Source organism: Pristiophorus japonicus, chromosome 9 (assembly GCF_044704955.1).
Source record: "Pristiophorus japonicus isolate sPriJap1 chromosome 9, sPriJap1.hap1, whole genome shotgun sequence".
Classification (NCBI taxonomy): Eukaryota; Metazoa; Chordata; class Chondrichthyes; family Pristiophoridae; genus Pristiophorus; species Pristiophorus japonicus.
The window spans coordinates 209,727,270-209,747,026 of record NC_091985.1 but is presented as its reverse complement, the minus strand read 5'-3'; the positions used below and the strand labels follow the sequence as shown (position 1 = coordinate 209,747,026).

The 19,757-nt window shown below is 43.1% G+C and overlaps 1 protein-coding gene across 6 annotated transcripts in view; it reads right to left on the bottom strand.

Annotated features, from left to right (window-relative positions):
- Positions 1-19,757, bottom strand: part of LOC139272825 (uncharacterized) — a 42,898-nt gene that overhangs the window by 2,906 nt on the left and 20,235 nt on the right. For 3 of the 6 annotated variants that reach the window (XR_011594969.1, XM_070888938.1, XM_070888939.1), the window contains exons 5-10: positions 18,469-18,609; positions 16,397-16,557; positions 14,652-14,750; positions 8,863-9,008; positions 4,855-5,026; positions 2,836-2,948 (exon numbers count right to left, since the gene is read on the bottom strand). Coding sequence is in view for 5 of the 6 variants with exons in the window: in XM_070888938.1 (XP_070745039.1) it covers positions 2,836-2,948; positions 4,855-5,026; positions 8,863-9,008; positions 14,652-14,750; positions 16,397-16,557; positions 18,469-18,609 (832 nt within the window). In the remaining variant the exon portion in view is untranslated. The remainder of the gene's footprint in view (positions 1-2,835; positions 2,949-4,854; positions 5,027-8,862; positions 9,009-14,651; positions 14,751-16,396; positions 16,558-18,468; positions 18,610-19,757) is intronic. The other 3 variants (XM_070888941.1, XM_070888940.1, XM_070888942.1) reach the window with 2 other exon arrangements.

Below are 19,757 nucleotides of genomic sequence, written 5' to 3'. Positions count from 1 at the left end.
TATCTATATGGGTAGAGCTGTGGAACACCAAAGGGAAGAAAACGCTAGTGGAAGTTGTGTACAGACCAACAAACAGTCATAGTGAGGTTGGGGAAGGCATCAAACAGGAAATTAGGGATGCGTGCAATAAAGGTACAGCAGTTATCATGGGTGACTTTAATCTACATATAGATTGGGCTAAACAAGCTGGTAGCAATACGGTGGAGGATAATTTCCTGGAGTGTATAAGGGATGGTTTTCTAGACCAATATGTCGAGGAACCAAGTAGAGAGCTGCACATCCTAGACTGGGTGTTGTGCAATGAGAGAGGATTAATTAGCAATCTTGTCGTGCGAGGCCCCTTGGGGAAGAGTGACCATAATATGGTAGAATTCTTCATTAATATAGAGAGTGACACAGTTAATTCAGAGACTAGGGTCCTGATCTTAACGAAAGGTAACTTCGATGGTATGAGACGTGAATTGGCTAGGATAGACTGGCAAATGATACATAAAGAGTTGACGGTGGATAGGCAATGGCAGACATTTAAAGATCACATGGATGACTTCAACAATTGTACATCACTGTTCGTCATAAAATAAAATGGGGAAGATGGCTCAACCGTGGCATACAAGGGAAATTAGGGATACTGTTAAATCCAAGGAAGAGGCATATAAAGTGGCAAAAAAGCGGCAAACCTGAGGACTGGGAGAAATTTAGAATTCAGCAGAGGAAGACAAAGAGTTTCATTAGGAGGGTGATAATAGAATATGAGAGTAAGCTTGCAGGGAACATAAAAACTGACTGTAAAAGCTTCAACAGATACGTGAAGAGAAAAAGATCAGCAAAGATAAATGTGGGTCCCTTGCAATCAGAATCAGGCGAATTTATAATGGGGAACAACGAAATGGCAAACCAACAGAACAAATACTTTGCTTCTGTCTTCACTAAGGAAGACACAACTAACCTTTCGGAAATATTAGGGGACTGAGGGTCTAGCATGAAGGAGGAACTAAAGGAAATCCTTATTAGTCAGCAAAATGTGTTAGGGAAATTCATGGGATTGAAGGCCGATAAATCCCCGGGCCTGATAGTCTGCATCCCAGAGTACTTAAGGAAGTGGCCCGAGAAATAGTGGATGCATGGTGGTCATTTTCCAACATTCTATAGACTCTGGATCAGATCCTATGGACTGGATGGTAGCTAATGTAACCGCACTTTTAAAAAAAAAGGGAGAGAGAAAACAGGGAATTATAGACCAGTCAGCCTGACATCGGTGCTGGGAAAAATGTCGGAATCAATTACTAAAGATGTAATAGCAGCGCATTTAAAAAGCAGTAACATGGTCGGTCCAAGTCAGCATGAATTTATGAAAGGGAAATCATGCTTGACAAATCTTCTAGAATTTTTTGAGGATGTAACTAGTAGAGTGGACAAGGGAGAGCCAGTTGGTGTGGTGTATTTAGACTTTCAAAAAGCTTTTGACAAGGTTCCACACAATAGATTAGTATGCAAAACTAAAGCACATGGTATTGGGGTAAGGTATTGACGTGGATAGAGAACTGGTTGGCAAACAGGAAACAAAGAGTAGGAATAAACAAGTCCTTTTCAAAATGGCAGGCAGTGACTAGTGGGGTACCACAAGGTTCAGTGCTGGGACCCCAGCTATTTACAATATACATTAATGATTTAGACGAATGAATTTAATGTAATATCTCCAAGTTTGCAGATGACACTAAGCTGGGTGGCAGTATGAGCTATGAGGAGGATGCTAAGAGGCTGCAGGGTGACTTGGACAGGTTAGGTAAGCGGGAAAATACATGGCAGATGTGGTATAATGTAGATAAATGTGAGGATATCCAGTTTGGTGTAAAAACAGGAAGGCAGATTATTATCTGTATGGTGACAGATTAGTAAAAGGGGAGGTGCAACGAGACCTGGGTGTCATGGTACATCCGTAATTGAAAGTTGGCATACAGGTACAGCAGGCGGAGGACGGCAAATAGCACGTTCCTTCAGAGCGAGAAGTGTTGAGTACAGGAGCAGGGAAGTCTTACTACAGTTGTACGGGGCCTTGGTGAGGTCACACCTTGAATAATGTGTATAGTTTTGGTCTCATAATCTGAGGAAGGACATTCTTGCTATTGAGGGAGTGCAGCGAAGTTTCAGCAGACTGATTCCCGGGATGACAAGACTGATATGAAGAAAGACTGGATCGACTAGGCTTTTATTCACTGGAATTTAGAAGAATGAGAGGAGATCTCATAGAAATATATAACATTCTGACGGGATTGGACAGGTTAGATGCAGGAAGAATGTTCCCTGATGTTGGGGAAGTCCAGAACCAGGGGTCACAGTCTAAGGATAAGGGATAAGCCATTTAGGACCGAGATGAGGAAAAACTTCTTCACTCAGAGAGTTGTGAGCATGTGAAATTCTCTACCAGAGAAGGTTGTTCAGACCAGTTCGTTACATATATTCAAAAGGGAGTTAGTTGTGGCCCTTATGGGCAAAGGGATCAAGGTGTATGGAGAAAAAGCACGAATGGGTTACTGAAGTGCATGATCAGCCATGATCCTATTGAATGGTGGTGCAGCCTCGAAGGGCCGAATGGCCTACTCCTTCTATTTTTCTATGTTTCTATTTCTGTCTAGCCTTTTTCTCTGTTTGTTCCCTTACATCTGGCTTTCTGTTTGTGGATGACTTTGTCTCTTTCTGACGTTACCTGTCTTTCCTCATATGTTACTACTTATCTCCCCATATCTGACTCTTTCCGTCTCCCACGACCTCTCCCTTTATCTCTCAATCCATCTGTTTTGGTTGCTCTGCATCTTCCTCTGTCAGAGAAACATTTACCTGGAGTAGCACTTTGAAATGCACATCGAAACGAACATGAATCCGATTAGCATAATCAGAGCCAGAAGGTAATTGTCTCCAGTTAACCAGTTCCAGGCTGTCGATACGCACCACTAGCCAGAAGAGAAGATGGACAACGTGACGCTTACAGGTAGAGTAAAACTCTCACGTTGCATTCTTTATAATTCACATTTGGGTTAGATACAGAGTAAAGCTCCCTCGACGCTGTCCCATCAAACACTCCCATGTCAGGTATTGCACGGGTCAGATACAGAATAAAGCCCCCTCTTCGCTGTCCTATCAAACACTCCAGGACAGGTACAGCATGGATTAGATACAGAGAAAAGCTCCCTCTACAATGTCACATCAAACACACCCAGGACAGGTACAGCATGGATTAGATACAGAATAAAGCTCCCTCTGCACTGTCACATCAAACACACCCAGGACAGATACAGCACGGTTTAGATATAGAGTAAGGCTCGCTCTTCGCTGTCTCTGACCTGGAAGTGTGTGATGGAATAGTGTAGAGGGAGCTTTACTCTGTATTTAACCCGATCTGTGCCTGACCTGGGAGTGTTTCCAGGTCGGTCATTGGAGTGAGAGCGGGAGCGGCGAGGTTGGGGTGAAGGAGTGGCAAGAGATCATGGAGCGACGAGATTGGGGCCCAGGAGAGGCGTGAGTTTGGTGCCAGAAGCGATGTGTGCCCAGGGGCAGCACGGACCGCCCCACACTGCAATATGTGTGTGCACAAAGTCCGTGCAGCAGAGCTGGTCTCCAGTCGTCTTGGTCAATTCTTGCCAGTGGACCAAGACCAGCTCTGTCAAGCCCGTGTGGTGGCTGGCATGCAACTGTCAGCACACGTTAAAACTTCCATGCACAGGCATCTTCCACCCTTCAGGATGCAGTTCTGGACCTGGAATATTAGACCTTCATTGAAACATCTTGAACTTATCCCTTTTTGGCAAGGAAGAAAGTTATCCTTAATACGAGGAACTGCACATGATGATGATGAATTCACGTTTATGGTAAGAAGTTATCACGGTCCATGGCAGGTCAGGTTGAGATTATCTTGATAAAATCAAGCGCTGGCCCTTGTTACAAAACAAGGCCTTTTCATTCTTGAGAAATCTAGGGGAAAGCAGGCCTTCAGCATCTGAGAACAAGAAAACGTAAACAGACCAAGTGAAGCGGACATCCAAAAAATTGATTTCCAATCTTAGTTTGCAAGATTGTAATTGCCCAAAGAAGTAGAACAACCTCGTTATTTCTCAGAAATATATTATGTTCTTAACGTCCACCACCTCATTCTGTGCCCAGAGAAAATGCCAGCGTCTTATCTATCAAAGGAAGACTTAGAGCTGAAACATTCGAGCTACACCGACCACAAACAAACATCAGGTTAGCTACAATAGGTGCTTAACACACAATAAACCTCCCAGTATACTATCCCATTAAACACACATAGGGCAGGTACAACACGGGTTAGATACAAACTAAAGTTCCCTCTACACTGTCCATTCAAACACAGACATGGCAGGTACCGCACGGGTTGGATATAAAATAAAGCTCTCTCTACACTGATCCATTGAATATTTCCAGGGCAGATAGGGCACAGATCAGATACAGACCAGAATTCACACTGCAATATCCCATCAAACACTCGCATCAACTACCATCAGATTAGATACAGTAAAGATTCGATAAAGCATGCGTCAGATACAGAGTTAAGCTCCATCTACACTGTACCATCAAACACTCCCAGGGCAGGTACATCACGGGTTAACTAAAGAGAAAGGCTATCTCTGCACTGTACCATCAAACGTTCCTCGGTTTGGTACAATACGGTTTTGGTATGCAGTAAAGCTCCCTCTGCATTTTGTCCTCAAACACTCACGGGGCAGGTGCAGATCGGGACCATGAACAATGCTCCACCTGCGCAGTCCAAGAAAACATATAGACGCCAAACACTGGCAGATATTCATTGGTTAGATTCAGGTTAACAGAAGCGAGCCATACCGCCCAGATCTGCGAAATGTGGGCCAAGTCCTCTCCCATTATATCAGTGAGGCTTTCTCTTGGTATGTTGGAAATGATGAAACTTGTCAGCAGTGCGAGTGGTACCAAGTATGTCAAGGAGCTGAAGAACAGACGCTTGATCCAGGCTCTCCTGTTCTTAGATGTCTGTTCACTGAAATGAAAGTAAGAATCACTATCTTAAGTAACTGGTGGAAAACAGCTCCCAACAGTCCATCAAATCACTGAAATAGTGAAAACTTAGCACCGCATGACACCAGAAATCAACAACAGTGATCTGAAACTACAGCATTTCTTAATATATTAGTTTTGCTCTCAGTACAAAACATTCACCTCAAATAGCCTCCATGGCCGTAATTTTAAATTTAGGAGTGGTGTTCTTTGATTGTCTTCAATGGGTGATATACATTATCAGCCCCGTTCGATTTTCCTTGCCATTGGGAGGAATTCTGAGTTCATGTGATAGTGTAAAACGGATAATAGCGAATCGACAGCCGGTTTACATCTCTCTTGATTAACTTCAATGGAAAGGAAAATCTCGTGAGCTGTATCGCGAGCTGTCGAACCAATATAATCCATTTTAGACTATTGCCCAAAGGAAAAATGGCTACCATTCTGATGCTCCCCTTTCTCCCAATGTGTGGTAGTCAATGCTTCCAAGTTTCTCGTCTACTCTCAATGCAGTTAGTTACCCCATTCAAACTCCCAGAATAAACCAAGCCATGCCTCTTTCCTTGTTGAATTGAAACATTCTGATCTTACTTGCAATGCCCGATCTAGTCTAAAATGTGCTCTCAACTTTGCTCACACACATTAATCCTATCTATTGTTTGATTGATAAATTCTCCCAATATTAGTAAGCTTTTATTCTTATATTATCGCTTTGAACTGGCTGTGGTTCTCCCCTCTATCACACAATTCTGGTGTTCTGTTTTGTACATCGAGAATTGTACCATGGCACCTCCAAGTCTGTAAAGCTGTCCATGTGAATCCTGTCTCATTGCATCGATTGTGATTTTACGATTTTCTAGGGCTGTAACTGAATCCTTCATTAATACTGCTAGTCCAGCAACTTTTACTGCCCCTTTCTCTTATGAAAACAGCAACAACGTGATTTTATAAAGCACCTTTAATATAGTCAAATGTCCCAAGGTTCTTCACAGGAGGGAAATCAGATACAAATTCACACCGAATCAAAGGAGGAGACATTGGGACGAGTGATAAAAAGCTTGGTCAAAGAGGTTTTAAGGTTTGTATTATAGGATGCAAAGAAGTGGAGAGGTTTGGGAGGGAATTCCAGAGTTTAGCGCCTAGGCAGCCGTAGACACCACTGCCAATGATGGGACGAAGGAAGTGGAGCATGCACAAAAGGGCAGTGTTGGAGGAATGCAGAATTTCCGGAGGGATGTGCAGCTGGAAAAGGTTACGGATAAGGATTAGCGAGGCTATGGAGTGATTGTAATAGGCGGATGAGAATTTTGAAATCGAAATTTTGCTGGATAAGGGTAAAATGTAGGTAAGTGCTCACAGGTGTGATGGGTGAATGCGAATTGGTGGAATTTAGGATAGCGCAGCAGAGTATGCCATTAACTCAAGATTATGGAGCGTGAAAGAAGGGATGCCAGCCAGGAGAGCATTGGAATAGCCAAGTCCACTCTGGTGGTAACAACAGCATGGATGAGGTTTCAGCAGCATATTGGCAGAGACAGGGATGAAACATGAGACCTGGGTGTCATGGTACATCAGTCATTGAAGGTTGGCATGCAGATACAGCAGGCGGTTAAGAAAGCAAATGGCATGTTGGCCTTCATAGCAACGGGATTTGAGTACAGGGGCAGGGAGGTGTTACTACAGTTGTACAGGGCCTTGGTGAGGCCACACCTGGAGTATTGTGTACAGTTTTGGTCTCCTAACTTGAGGAAGGACATTCTTGCTATTGAGGGAGTGCAGCGAAGGTTCACCAGACTGATTCCCAGGATGGCGGGACTAACATAACAAGAAAGACTGGATCAACTGGGCTTGTATTCACTGGAGTTCAGAAGAATGAGAGGGGATCTCATAGAAACGTTTAAAATTATGATGGGTTTAGACAGGTTAGATGCAGGAAGAATGTTCCCAATGTTGGGGAAATCCAGAACCAGGGGTAACAGTCTAAGGATAAGGGGTAAGCCATTTAGGAACGAGATGAGGAGAAACTTCTTCTCCCAGAGAGTGATGAACCTGTGGAATTCTCTACCACAGAAAGTTGTTGAGGCCAATTCACTAAATATATTCAAAAAGGAGTTAGATGTAGTCCTTATTACTAGGTGGATCAAGGGGTATGGCGAGAAAGCAAGAATGGGGTACTGAAGTTGCATGTTCAGCCATGAACTCATTGAATGACGGTGCAGGCTCGAAGGGCAGAATGGCATACTCCTGCACCTATTTTCTATGTTTCTATGTAATTTTGGCCTAAATATTGCCATTATACGCCTCCAATCCACAAAGCAATTCCGAAAATACCTCCTGGCATCCAGGCTGCAAAGAGTTGCCATCTCGGGCATGCAGGCGGATGGTAGCGTAAAGGCCCATGGGAAGCAGGCGTTTCGGAAGTATACCTGGGATCACATGGGCCCGGTCCTCCAATGGCAAAGGAGGATTCCATTGAAATAACTTAGAAAGGGCATCTCCAATGATATGCATGGAATCCCCAAATAATAATACAATTTACAGAATTTATACAATTATAAACGTACTGACTGCAGTATTAGTTCTAACTTCCTTCATTGCCCAAACCTCAATAACATTTACCTTTTTGATAATTAATTTTAAACATCTTAATTTGGGCCAATATTTGTATAACATTATTTACATTATATGTATATAATTCTGGATTTATAAATGGTTTATTTAAGCATTATACACTCCCTCAAGCTGATAAAAGCATGCCCTACACCTGCTTTTACCAGATATAAGAGTTGCATGGGCAATTGCTTGGCAGTTATTGGGCAAATAGCCCAAATCTGCACCAGCAACACTTATTTTTCAGGCGGTTCATAAGTGCATGCAGAAATTCAGAAGTTGCTGAGCCTTTCAAATAGATTATGATGGCGTACTCAGAGTATGCGGACACGGAGACTGCAATTTCAGTGATCATAATTTGGCAAGCCAGTCGAAATCTAAGGAATGTTCCCGTTACAGCTATGTCCTATTTATTCATAATTATTATAGCTTCTTATTTTGTTTTGTTCCAACTTTGTTTTGAATGCCTTGTGCATCCACATAAATATCGCTCAATCCTGACTCCAGTTTCTGTGTGATTCGCGCTTCAATACTCTTCCATGGATTTCAGGATCTCAGTTCACTTTGGATAAAATGGTTTATCTGATTTCTGTTCTTGCTCCTAATCCCCGATCGATTCTGCCTCGTGTGCCTTGATATATGAACAGTTCACAATAATCTTTGTCAACTACCCCATTAACATGAAAGTTTCGATGAGATCACGTAGAAGTTTGATATTTGCTGAAGAAATTAAGTCCCATTTTCCTATCGAAATATTCCTTATATGATAACAAGACCTTATATTTATATAGCGCCTTTAAAGTTGTAAAACATCTCAAGCAGCTTCACTGTAGCGTTATCAAACAAAATTTCACACTGAGAAACATAAGGAGATATTAGGGTAGGTCACCAATAGCTTGGTCTTAGAGTTAGGTTTTAAGGAGCATCTTAAATGAGGAAAGAGCGGTAGTGAGGTGACGAGACTTAGAGCGGGCATTCCAGAGCTTAGGCCCTCGGCAGCTGAAAGCACGGCCACCAATGGTGGAGTGATTTAAATCGGGGATACACAACAGGCAAGAAAGGAATATAGAGCCCAGTCTCCTTGTCCTGATTCCTTCTTCAATTATAATTATTTTTCTGTTACCATTTCTGACAATGTTGTTTACTCCCATCCTTGTTTTCCCAGACTTACTGCACCTCTCGTGAACACAACACACACTAAAGCCTCACCTGCTCTCCTCGAGCTGACACCTGGTTGTGCGGATGATCAGCTCGCAGTCCTTCTCCAGCTGGTTCAGCGCATTCTGAACTGTCCGGTTTATCGTCTTTTCTATTGTTGTGCACACCTCTTGGATCTGATTCACGCAACGTGTTGGCTACCAGTCCAAAGACACAAACAGACAGAGGAACTACCAACTAATAAATTAGAGGCATCTCCTTCTGAAGGACACATTGTGCATTCTATTATCCACGTCGATCATTAAACTGATCCTTCTGCGACCTCCTTACCTGCTGGTTGCCTTTACCTGAGAATTTGTGGCATTGATTCCTAAACTAACTCAATGGAGATAATTTTACCAGTCACACAACTGTACAGCTAGCTGAATAACTCTTGATGCTCCGATTGAACTGTGGCGAATCTGTATTCACTGCATGTCTCTGTAATCTGTCCAAAATTTCAGGATTCTTAATCCGAATGTCGAACATTTTTGTCATATATTTTATGCTCGCTACCCATACTCCTCCCAGGCGCGGAATAACTCATACAGCTGAACAGAATTTAATCTTTTCATCGTTTTAAAGCCTTCAATGATATTCCCACCGAACTAACATTTCTCTTACGAAATTCAGCTCAATTTATGGAGCTATCCCCAAAACAAAGGGCCCGAATAATGAGCATCGCTTTGATCACTCTGCACTATTCATTCTAAAGGGCCTCGATATCTCTCACCATCTGTGCCTTCCAAAATGGGCTGCAATATTCCGATAGAAACCATATCAAAGCTCGTTATAGTGTTCTTAGTATATATTGTACAATTGTACAAATACAACGTAAATCTCGGTTTATCGTATCAATGTCCTTGTAATACTGCTTGTGGATCGTCAATGATTTATTGGTTCTAACACCACGTTTCCTCCCTTCATATTAGCCTTTAACAAGTACCGGTACCTTGTGAGCACAATCTTGGAGTTTCCCGTATGGAAATGCATCACCCCACACTTATCCAAATTGAAGAATATCTGAGACGCTGGGACCTATTCCCTAAATCAGCCTTAATTCAACCTAATAGTAATTGCTCAACTATCGACAAAATGCAGCTGCTGTACGTATGGTCTGCAGGATGAACTTCAGCAACTCTCTGAAGTTACTTCAACAAAACTTTTCACTCCTCTGCGAACTCGACCCTAAAAAAATAAGAGCCGCAAAGTACTGGGAGCACCAACATCTCCAAATCACCCTCCATGCTACATTTCACCCTCACGGGGACATATATCACCATTGCTTTACCGGATTGGGTCAATTTCGTGAAATTGTGCTCCTGACGCCAGAGCAGTGCCGTCACAAGGACTCAAAGAGAATGCCCACAATCATCTCAAGGCAACTTGGGAGGGGCAATAAAAGCTACTTATCCAGAACCACCCTTCTGTCGAGAACAAATTATATGCACAATCAAATGTGAGGACAGCACCTTCCAGGAGGTGATCACCCCACAGCTTAAAGGCGTGCAGGTAAAGGGGAAGTGGGTGATCACCAAACATAATAAGTGTGCTAGGCAGATAGCTCAGAAGTACCCCCGCGAGTCCATCTCGCTTTCAAACCAATATTGACTTCTGAGTATCGGTAAGGATGATAGTTTTTCTGGGGAGTGCAGCCAGAGCCAATTCCAAGGCATCACAGGTGGCTCAGCTGCACAGGGACGAGGGACGAAGAACAAAAGTGCCCTAGTGATAGGGGATTCCATAGTGAGAGAAACAGACAGGCGTTGCTGCATCCGTAGACATGACTCCCGAATGGTTTTGTGCCTCCCTGGTGCCAGGATCAAGGATGTCACAGAACGGATGCAGGGCATTCTGCGGAGCGGAGAGGGTAAACAGCTAGAGGTCTTGGTCCATATCGGGACCAACGACATAGGTAAAATAAGGAATGAGGTCCTACAGGAAGAATTCAGCGAGCTAGGAAGAAAATTAAAGGGTAGGACCTCAAGGGTAGTAATCTCCGGGTTACTACTGGTGCCACGTGCTAATGAGTATAAGAATAGGATAGAGAGGATAGAGTGGCTGGAAAATTAGTGTAGGAGGGAGGGCTTTAAATTCTTGAGGCATTGGAACCACTTCTGGGGGAGGTGGGACCTGTACAAACTGGACAGGTTGCACCTCAACAGCGGCGGGACCAATATCCTCACGAGGTGTTTTGCTAGTGCTGTTGGAGAGAGTTTAAATTAGCTTGGCAGGGGGATGGGAACCTGAGAACGAATTCAAAAGGGAAGGAAGTAAAGCAGGAGTTGGATAGCAAGAATCTAGAAAGTGAACCTGTAAGACAGAGCAGACATGGCTTAGTATGTAGTAAGCAAGGTGGTCTTCCTGTGCTAAATAGTATATACTTTAATGCAAGGAGTATAACGAATAAGTCGGATGAGCTAAGAGCACAGGTAGACACTTGGGAGTATAATATTATAGCCATTACAGAAACATTGCTGAAAGAGGGGCAGGTTTGGCAGATCAATATTCCTGGCTACAGGATTTTTAGACAAGATAGAGAGGGGGTAAAAATGGGGGCGGGGTTGCGTTACAGATTTAAAAAAATATTACAGCGGTGAGAAGGGATGATATGTTAGAGGCATCATCAAATGAGGCCATATGGGTCGAAATGAAAAATAAAAAAGGGGCGATCACACTGCTGGGCGTGTATTACCAAACAGTGGGAGGGAGATAGAGGAGCAAATATGTAGGTAAATTGCTGTGAAGTCCAAAAACCATAGGGTAGCAATAGTAGCGGATTTTAACTATCCAAATATTGTTTGGGACAAATTTAGTGTGAAGGGTATAGAGGGTGCGTAATTCTTGAAATGCATTCAAGATAACTTTTTTAGTCAGTATGTAGCAAGCCCAACACGAGAGGGGGCGATCTTGGATTTAAGTTTGGGGATTGAAGCTGGGAAGGTTGAAAGGGTATTAGTGGGAGTGCACTTGGGTCTCAGTGACCATAATTCAGTCAGATTCAAATTGGTTATGGATAAGGACAAAACTCGGCCTGGAATAAAACTTCCGATTTGGGGAAAAGCTAATTTTGCTAAGTTAAGGAGTGATTTCGCCATGGTGGACTGGAAACAGAAACTTGTGGGTAAATCAATGTCGGAACAGAGGGAGGCATTTAAGGAGGAGATCCGGAAGGCTCAGGCCAAACATGTGCCCTTAAAGAAAAAGGCTGGAAAAAATAATTCTAGAGCCCCCTAGATGTCTACAGACCTTCAGGGGAAGATTAAGAAAAAAAGGGACGTTTATGTCATATATCAATGGCTAAATACTAAGGCAACTTTAGAGGAATATAGAAAGTTAAGAGGCAAAATTAAAAAGGATATTAGGAATGCTAAGAGAGAGCACAAGGAATTCTTGGCCATTAAAATTAAGGAAATCCCTAAGATGTTCTATAAATATATTAAGAGTAAGAGGGTAACGAAAGAAAAGGTAGGGCCTATTAGAGATCATGAGGGGAATCATTTTGTGGAGGATGTTGGGAGGGTTCTAAACGAATACTTTGCATATTTTTTCACAAAGGAAAGGGGCAATGCAGATACTGCTATCGAGGAGGAGTGTGATATTCTGGATGGAATAAATATATAGAGAGAGGAATTATTAAGGAGTTTAGCAGCTTTGAAATTAGATAAGTCCCCAGGACCGGATGAAAGGCATCTCAGGCTGTTGAGTGAAGTAAAAGAGGAAATAGCAGAGGCCTTGACCATCATTTTCCAATCCTCTTTGGATCTGGGCATGGTGCCGGAGGATTGGAGGACTGCTAATGTAGTACGCTTGTTCAAAAAGGGAGAAAGAGATAGACCGAGTAATTACAGGCCTGTCAGCCTAACCTCAGTGGTGGGAAAATTATTGGAAAATTCCTGAAAGACAGGATAAATCTGCATTTGGAAAGGCAAGGATTAATTAGGGACAGTCAGCACAGATTTGTTAAGGGAAGATCGTGTCTGACTAAGCCTATTGAATATTTTGAGGAGGTAACCAAGTGGGTCAATGAGGGTAGTGCATACGTTGTAGTATATATGGACTTTAGCAAAGCTTTTGATAAGGTCCCACATGGTAGACTGATCATGAAGGTTAAAGCCCATGGGATACAGGGCAAAGTGTCACGTTGGATACAAAATTGGCTTAGAGGTAGGAAGCAAAGGATAATGATTGATAGATGTTTTTGTGACTGGAAGGATGTTTCCAGTTGGGTTCTTCATGGCTCAGTATTGGGACCCTTGCTTTTTGTGGTATATATCAACGGTTTAGATTTGAATATAGCGAGTATGATTATAAAGTTTGCAGCCAAAACTAAAATTGGCTGTGTGATTGATAATGAAGAGGAAAGTCATGGGCTGCAGGACGATATCAATCTACTGGCCAGGTGGGCAGAGCAGTGGCAAATGGAATTTAATTCAGAGAAGTGTGAGGTGATGCACTTTTGGATGGCTAATAAGGAAAGGGTATACACATTAAGCGGTAGGCCACTTAATAGTGTAGATGAACAAAGGGGCCTTGGAGTGTTTGTCCACAGTCCCTGAAAGTAGCAGGCCAGGTGGGTAAGGTGGTTAAGATGGCATATGGAATGCTTGCCTTTATTGGCCGAGTCATAGAATATAAGTTCAGTGAAGTTATGCTTAAATTGTATAATGCTTTAGTTAGGCCATAGCTGGAGTGTTGCATGCAGTTCTGGTCGCCGTACTATCAGAAGGACGTGATTGCATTAGAGAAGATTTACTAGGATGCTGCCTGGAATGGCGAATCTTCATTAAGAGGACAGATTGCATCGGCTGGGTTTGTTCTCATTGGAACAGAGGAGGTTGAGTGGAGACCTCATTGAGGTGTAGAAAATATTGAGGGCCTGGACATACTGGATTATAAGCGTCTATTTCCAATGGTGGATGGGTCTATTCCGAGGGGGCATGGTTTTAAGGTGGTTGGTGGAAGTTTTAAAGGGGATTTGAGGGGGGTGGGGCTTCTTTACACAGAGGGTTGTGGGGATTTGGAACTCGCTGCCTAGAAGAGTGGTGGATACAGAAACCCTCACCACTTTTAAGAGATGGTTGGATTGGCACTTAAAGTGCTGTAACCTGCAAGATTACAGACCTAGAGCTGGTAATTGCGATTAGACTGGATGACCTTTTGTTGGACAGAGCAGGTATAATGGTAAGTACTGCAGGGAATAGAATACGGCCAGGGTGATCTCCTCGACTAGTTTCGATCGCCTGCATGGGTTGGAGAGGAATTTTCCCAGATTTTTTCTCCCTAAATTGGCCTGGGTTTTTATCTGTTTTTTTGTCTCTCCCAGGAGATCACATGACTCAGGTTGGGGTGGAGTGTAATATGTTGTGGTATAGGGGGTGTCACAGTTGTGGTGAGGCGGATTGGTTGAGCTGGTGCTCTTTGACTTTCCATCATTGTTGATGGGTTTATATGTAACCTTTATGGCTGCGGACCAAGGGCCATGGGGCTCTTTGTCGGCTGGCGCGGACATGATGGTGCAGAATGGCCTCCTTCTGCGCTGTAAATTTCTATGGTTTTTTGTTTCTATGTTTATAAATTACTTATGAAGTTGGTTAACAGCAGTCACCCAACACACTGCACTGCAGGACTGAAACTGTGATCTGGCTTCAGGTGGATCTACCCAATTGATGAATTCGCTCTGCCTACGCGGTTGATACCAGTTCCTTATCCAACATGCACATTGGAAACCACACGTGCAGGCTTAATAGAGCGTTATTTCTGTACATTTCTCATTTAAATTGAGGAAACCATGGCCTTACCTTGTTGGGATCTGGGATGTAGATGGTTGGCATATCAAAGCCACATTTGTTGAGCCCGGGTCTCTTGCACAGCTCTTGCACTATCTGCATCATCACTCTCTGAGAAAGAACACAGACATATTCCACTGTAAATCTGAGCACATGTCCGGACTTGAGCAAACTACATCCCATCAGAAGAAAATAAATCCTATTATTATAGAGCTTTGAAAATCCTCAGAATGTCCAAAAGCACTTCACAATTCATCAACTGCAGCAGTACAGTCACTGTGATTGTCAGGCAAACGCGGCAGCAAATTTGTGCAAGGCAACCTCCTGCAAACAGTATTGAGATAAGTGCCCAGTTAAGCTGTATTATAGTGACGTTCATTAAGGAATGAATATTTGCCAACATCTCTACCTTCTTCAAATAGTGCCAGCGGATTTCTTACGTTCACCTGAGCGGCCAGACAAGGTTTCAGTTTAACTTCTGAACCAAATGTCGGGACCTCCCACCATGCAGTTTTCACCCACATTACAACAGTGACTTCACTCCAAAAGTACTTCATTGGCTGTAAAGCGCTTTGAGGCGTCCGTCGGTCGTGACAGGCGCTATATAGATACAAGTCTTTCTTTTAATCTGATCCCAGAACTCTGTACTATGCGTGTTAGTCATGTCACTCCACCAATGCTGCTGATGCCATACATCTAGTTCCAGTGCACAGTTAAGTTGATGCACAGTTCGCAACATGGGTTGAAAAGCCTCTCAAAACATTACACCATGTATATTAGGATTTGAAAGTTGCTCCACTATCATGCAAACCATCCTTATACTGGATTCAAATCACGTTGTCAGCTATTGCAACAGACAGCTATTGGCAAGTGTTAATCCTTTTATTTTTTACGGCCTGTTCAAAACCTTATGCCTGATGCATTACCTGTCTACGAAACCTAATTTCTGTTGTCACTTTTCCCGTGTATTTTTTTTTCCTCTTCTCAATTCCTTTGTCCAAGTTAATACTGGAAACCCCATAACCACCTGTAGTCCTGGTGGTTACATCACCCACCACTGGTGGTGATGAAACATCTCAGATTCATGTCTTCCCGCCCCTGAGTTTCTCCAGCAGAGAAAGACCAAGAAGCTTCAAAACAATCAATTTCCAAATTGTAGTAAGACTTGCCACTTAATTATAAGTAACAATATCAAATCAATGAAATATACCCAAATCATCATCATCATCATAGGCAGTCCCTCCAAATGAGGATGACTTGCTTCCACGCCGAAAATGGACGAGTTCACAGGTGTTTCAATGAAGGACCAAATATTCTGGATCCCGAACTACATCTTGAAGGGTGCCTGTGCGTGGATTGTTTTAATGTGTGGTGGCTGTTGCACCCCAGCCACCACACGGACTTGACAGAGCTAGGGCTTGGTCCAGTGGCAATGATTAACCAGGACAACTGGAGACCAGCTCTATAAGGACAATATGTATGACTTTAAAATAGGGAACCAGTCGCCTCTACACAATTAATGAGTTGATTTTAATAGCATAATTTTCTCATTCAAAAGGAACACCTTAATTTATGTGTGCCAGGATAGAATCAAGGTGCTGTGTATACAGAGTCTCACTGTATGCATGGATTTCACCACATCTGCCTTTTATTAATTGGTCGCAATTTTCACTGAGCACCATGATCACATCACCAAAGTTGGAAATCCATTCACGAAGTAGCTTCCCAGCTGCAACAAACACGAACTCTGTCTGTACCTGTCTGTCACTCTCATGACCAGCTTCATCGGCTTTGCTCAGGTAGAACTTCAGTTTATCGCCGTGTTTTTCGTTCAGGATTTCTACCACATTCAGGGTTCGTTTACACAGGGCCTGGCCCATCGGGTCAAAGAAGACAAAGATCAGATCTGCCTGCTCACCTGAAGACAGAAAGCGAGTCGATAATTACATTGAAAGGGTGGAAAATGCATTGAAAGGTGTCGGATTGAAGCGTATGATGGTACAAACCTTTGCTCACAAGTTCTGCTGTTTTAAGTACGCTTAGCCAGGGTACACTGAATGCTGCAACTTTCCTGAATGGGCCCTGGGTCAACGATTGACTCCCGTAGTTGATCTCTGACCATTGACTCCAACCAGGTTCAGGGAAGGTGAGGGTACTGAATGAGCTGTAGCAATGAAAAGCCAGACAATGCAGTGTCTTGGCTGAAATGTATAGAGTCGTTACCCACACCAGGTACCAGAGGCCATCCCATGCCTGTGAATCAGAACCCGGCAAGAGTAATGCTCCAGAATGGAGAAAGCATTAAAAAAGGGAAACAAAGATGGCTCCCTTCATGAAGTGGGTGGTAATGAAGTGGCTGTGGTACTGGACCTAGAAACCAGAGATTTTTTAATTGAAATATCAGCATGGTAAGTTGTGAAACTGAATGAAATTGGTAGCAGAGAAATTATCATGAAAGCTGCTGGATTATTGTCGCAAACATTGACTACCTTCCCTTCAGAGAAGGGAACCTGCTATGCCTACCCGGCCTGGACTGAATGGGATTCCATTCCCATACTACGCGGTAAGACAGGTTCTGCTGTACTCCAGGACACCCTGTGTCACCAACCATCGCACTAATTAATTAGAAGATGAGAGGCAGACTGTCACTGGTGGGCTGTATTTTTCCTACTTCGTTTCAGAACCTTGCAGGCTCACCACCGGGTGAGCAATCAGCAGGCCGCTATCGGTGATTGTTATTAGTTCTACGCTACTAGGTGTGGATTCTTCAGCGGATGGGTAGTACGGCCACCGAGTCTGCTCACAAAGAAGGCAAACTGAAATTCTACCGCATGGATCTTCAAACCTGAAATCATGAAATGTGATACTGCCAACACACGCTTACCAAGCTCGTTTAAAACTCCATCCTCAGTCTTCCACATCCGGCCACACTGAGTGTTGGTCGCCCATCACTCCCATATTCACTGACCTATCTTGTGATCTAATTCTCTAGATCCGGTAAATTTAAAATCCTCATGACAGCCCATAGTTTTCTCTGCAGCTTTTAGCTCACCCTACTTCTGGAAGCTCCTCCAGACTTAAGTTCACCTCCATACACTTCACTTATCCTTGCATCCCTTCCCATACATTTCATTTACCCTTCCATACCCTTCATCACTCCCCATACATTTCAGTCACCCTTCCATACCCTTCATCCCTTCCCATACATTTCAGTTACCCTTCCATACCCTTCATCCATTCCCATACATTGCATTCGCCCTTTCATACCCTTCACCTCCGCCCATAAACTACACTTGCCCTTCCATACACTTAAATTCACTTTCCATGCCATTCACACCCTACAATATTATTCACTTCACCTTCGGTACACTTCAAATCCTTCCATAATATTCACGTCCCATTCCCTACCCTTCACACCTTCCCAGAGATTTGATTTACCCAACCATAACTTCACCCCTTCCCATACATTTCACTTAGCCTTCCATACACTTCACCTCTGCCCATACCCTTCACTTCCCATTCCATATTCTTCCAACCCTCACTTACTCATCACCTACTCTTCCCTACCATACAGTCCCTCCCATAACTCACGTTTCCCGATCCATACACTTCACTTCCCCCTCTATACACTTCAGCCCTCCCATATCTTTCACTTCTCTCCCATCCCTTTATCACCCTCCCCCATACATTCGGGTCTCTGATTCTACCTATTCATTCCCCTTCCTCACACCTATCATAAATTTCTAACGCACTCGCGCGGAAAACCTCCTTCAACCTCTCACCACACTTCAACTTCAATTAATATATTTAATCTAGTTTGATTTCTTACCCAGCCAGGTAAGCGCTTTATCAACGTCAAACTCATAGATCATGTCTCCATCCACAAGCCCTGGTGTATCGATAAAGGTCACCAGGTTAAACTTCTTCTGTTTGGATGTGCTGATCTCGGTGGCCAGGTAGTCTGCCACACCTGTGGGAGCACAGAACAAGCAGTGGCAGAAGCAGATGTTGCTCCAGAATTCCAGGTTCAGCTGCGGGAATTGGACTTTACATTTCATATCCATGCATTTGTAATTCCCAAATATATTGTATTATAATATCCTGCATGGTATTTCTGAGATATATCATATAAATACATGTGAAACAAAAAATCTTATGTCTGTTCACATTCCTGTCTGCAACTTTTTTCACGAAATCAGTTTTTTGTCAAACCTTCCCATCAACATTTACCACATTATAAATTCCTGTGTCCATTTTATAAGATAAACTGAAAGAAGACATTACGTTGTAATTGTAGCCTTCTCTCAATAGTGGTGCTGTGATACCTTAGTTGTCTATCTCCCTGCTCATCAACCTTTATGCACAGAACTTCATATACTCAATCGAACTCTTCTTCTCTGCCTCTTAATTTGTTCTATGTTTGATTCTATGTGCTAGTATTCCCTTTGTTTACTCCCAATGTAGTTAATAATCCCCCTAATGCAAAACTCTGCTGCTCGGATCTTAACTTGCAGCAAATCCCATTCACCCATCAACCCTGTTGTTTGTAACCGACTCTCCCGCCCACTCTGGCAATGCCTCGATATTAAAATTAAAATCGATGTGTTCAATAAATCCCTCGTGGCCTCGACCTTCCCTATCTCTGTAACCTCCTCTAGCCCGACAACCCTCCAATATCACTGAGCTCCATCAATTCTAGCCACTTACGCATCTCAATTCCCTACTATTAGTGGCCTTACGTTCAGCTGCCTGGGCCCTAAGATAAGCAATTCCCTCTGCAAACCACTCCACCTCTCTACCTCCATCTCCTACTTTAAGTCGCTCCTTAAAAACTACCTCTTGCATAAAGCTTTTGGTCATCTGCCCTATTATCTTTAATGCGGGCTTGATATCAAATTGTGTCTGAGCACGATCTTGTTTAGTTTCCTATTCTCCTCCATATTGCACATTTAGATACAATTCTACCTGTTATTTCCCAGTTAGTCCCCATTCCGCCGTTTATTACACATTTCGTTTCTATCCCGCTGCATATGCCCCACTGAGTTTATATTCTCCGTGTGCATTGCCCATGTATTTATATACGCCATTTTATTACATTTTAGTGTCTATTCTCCTGTT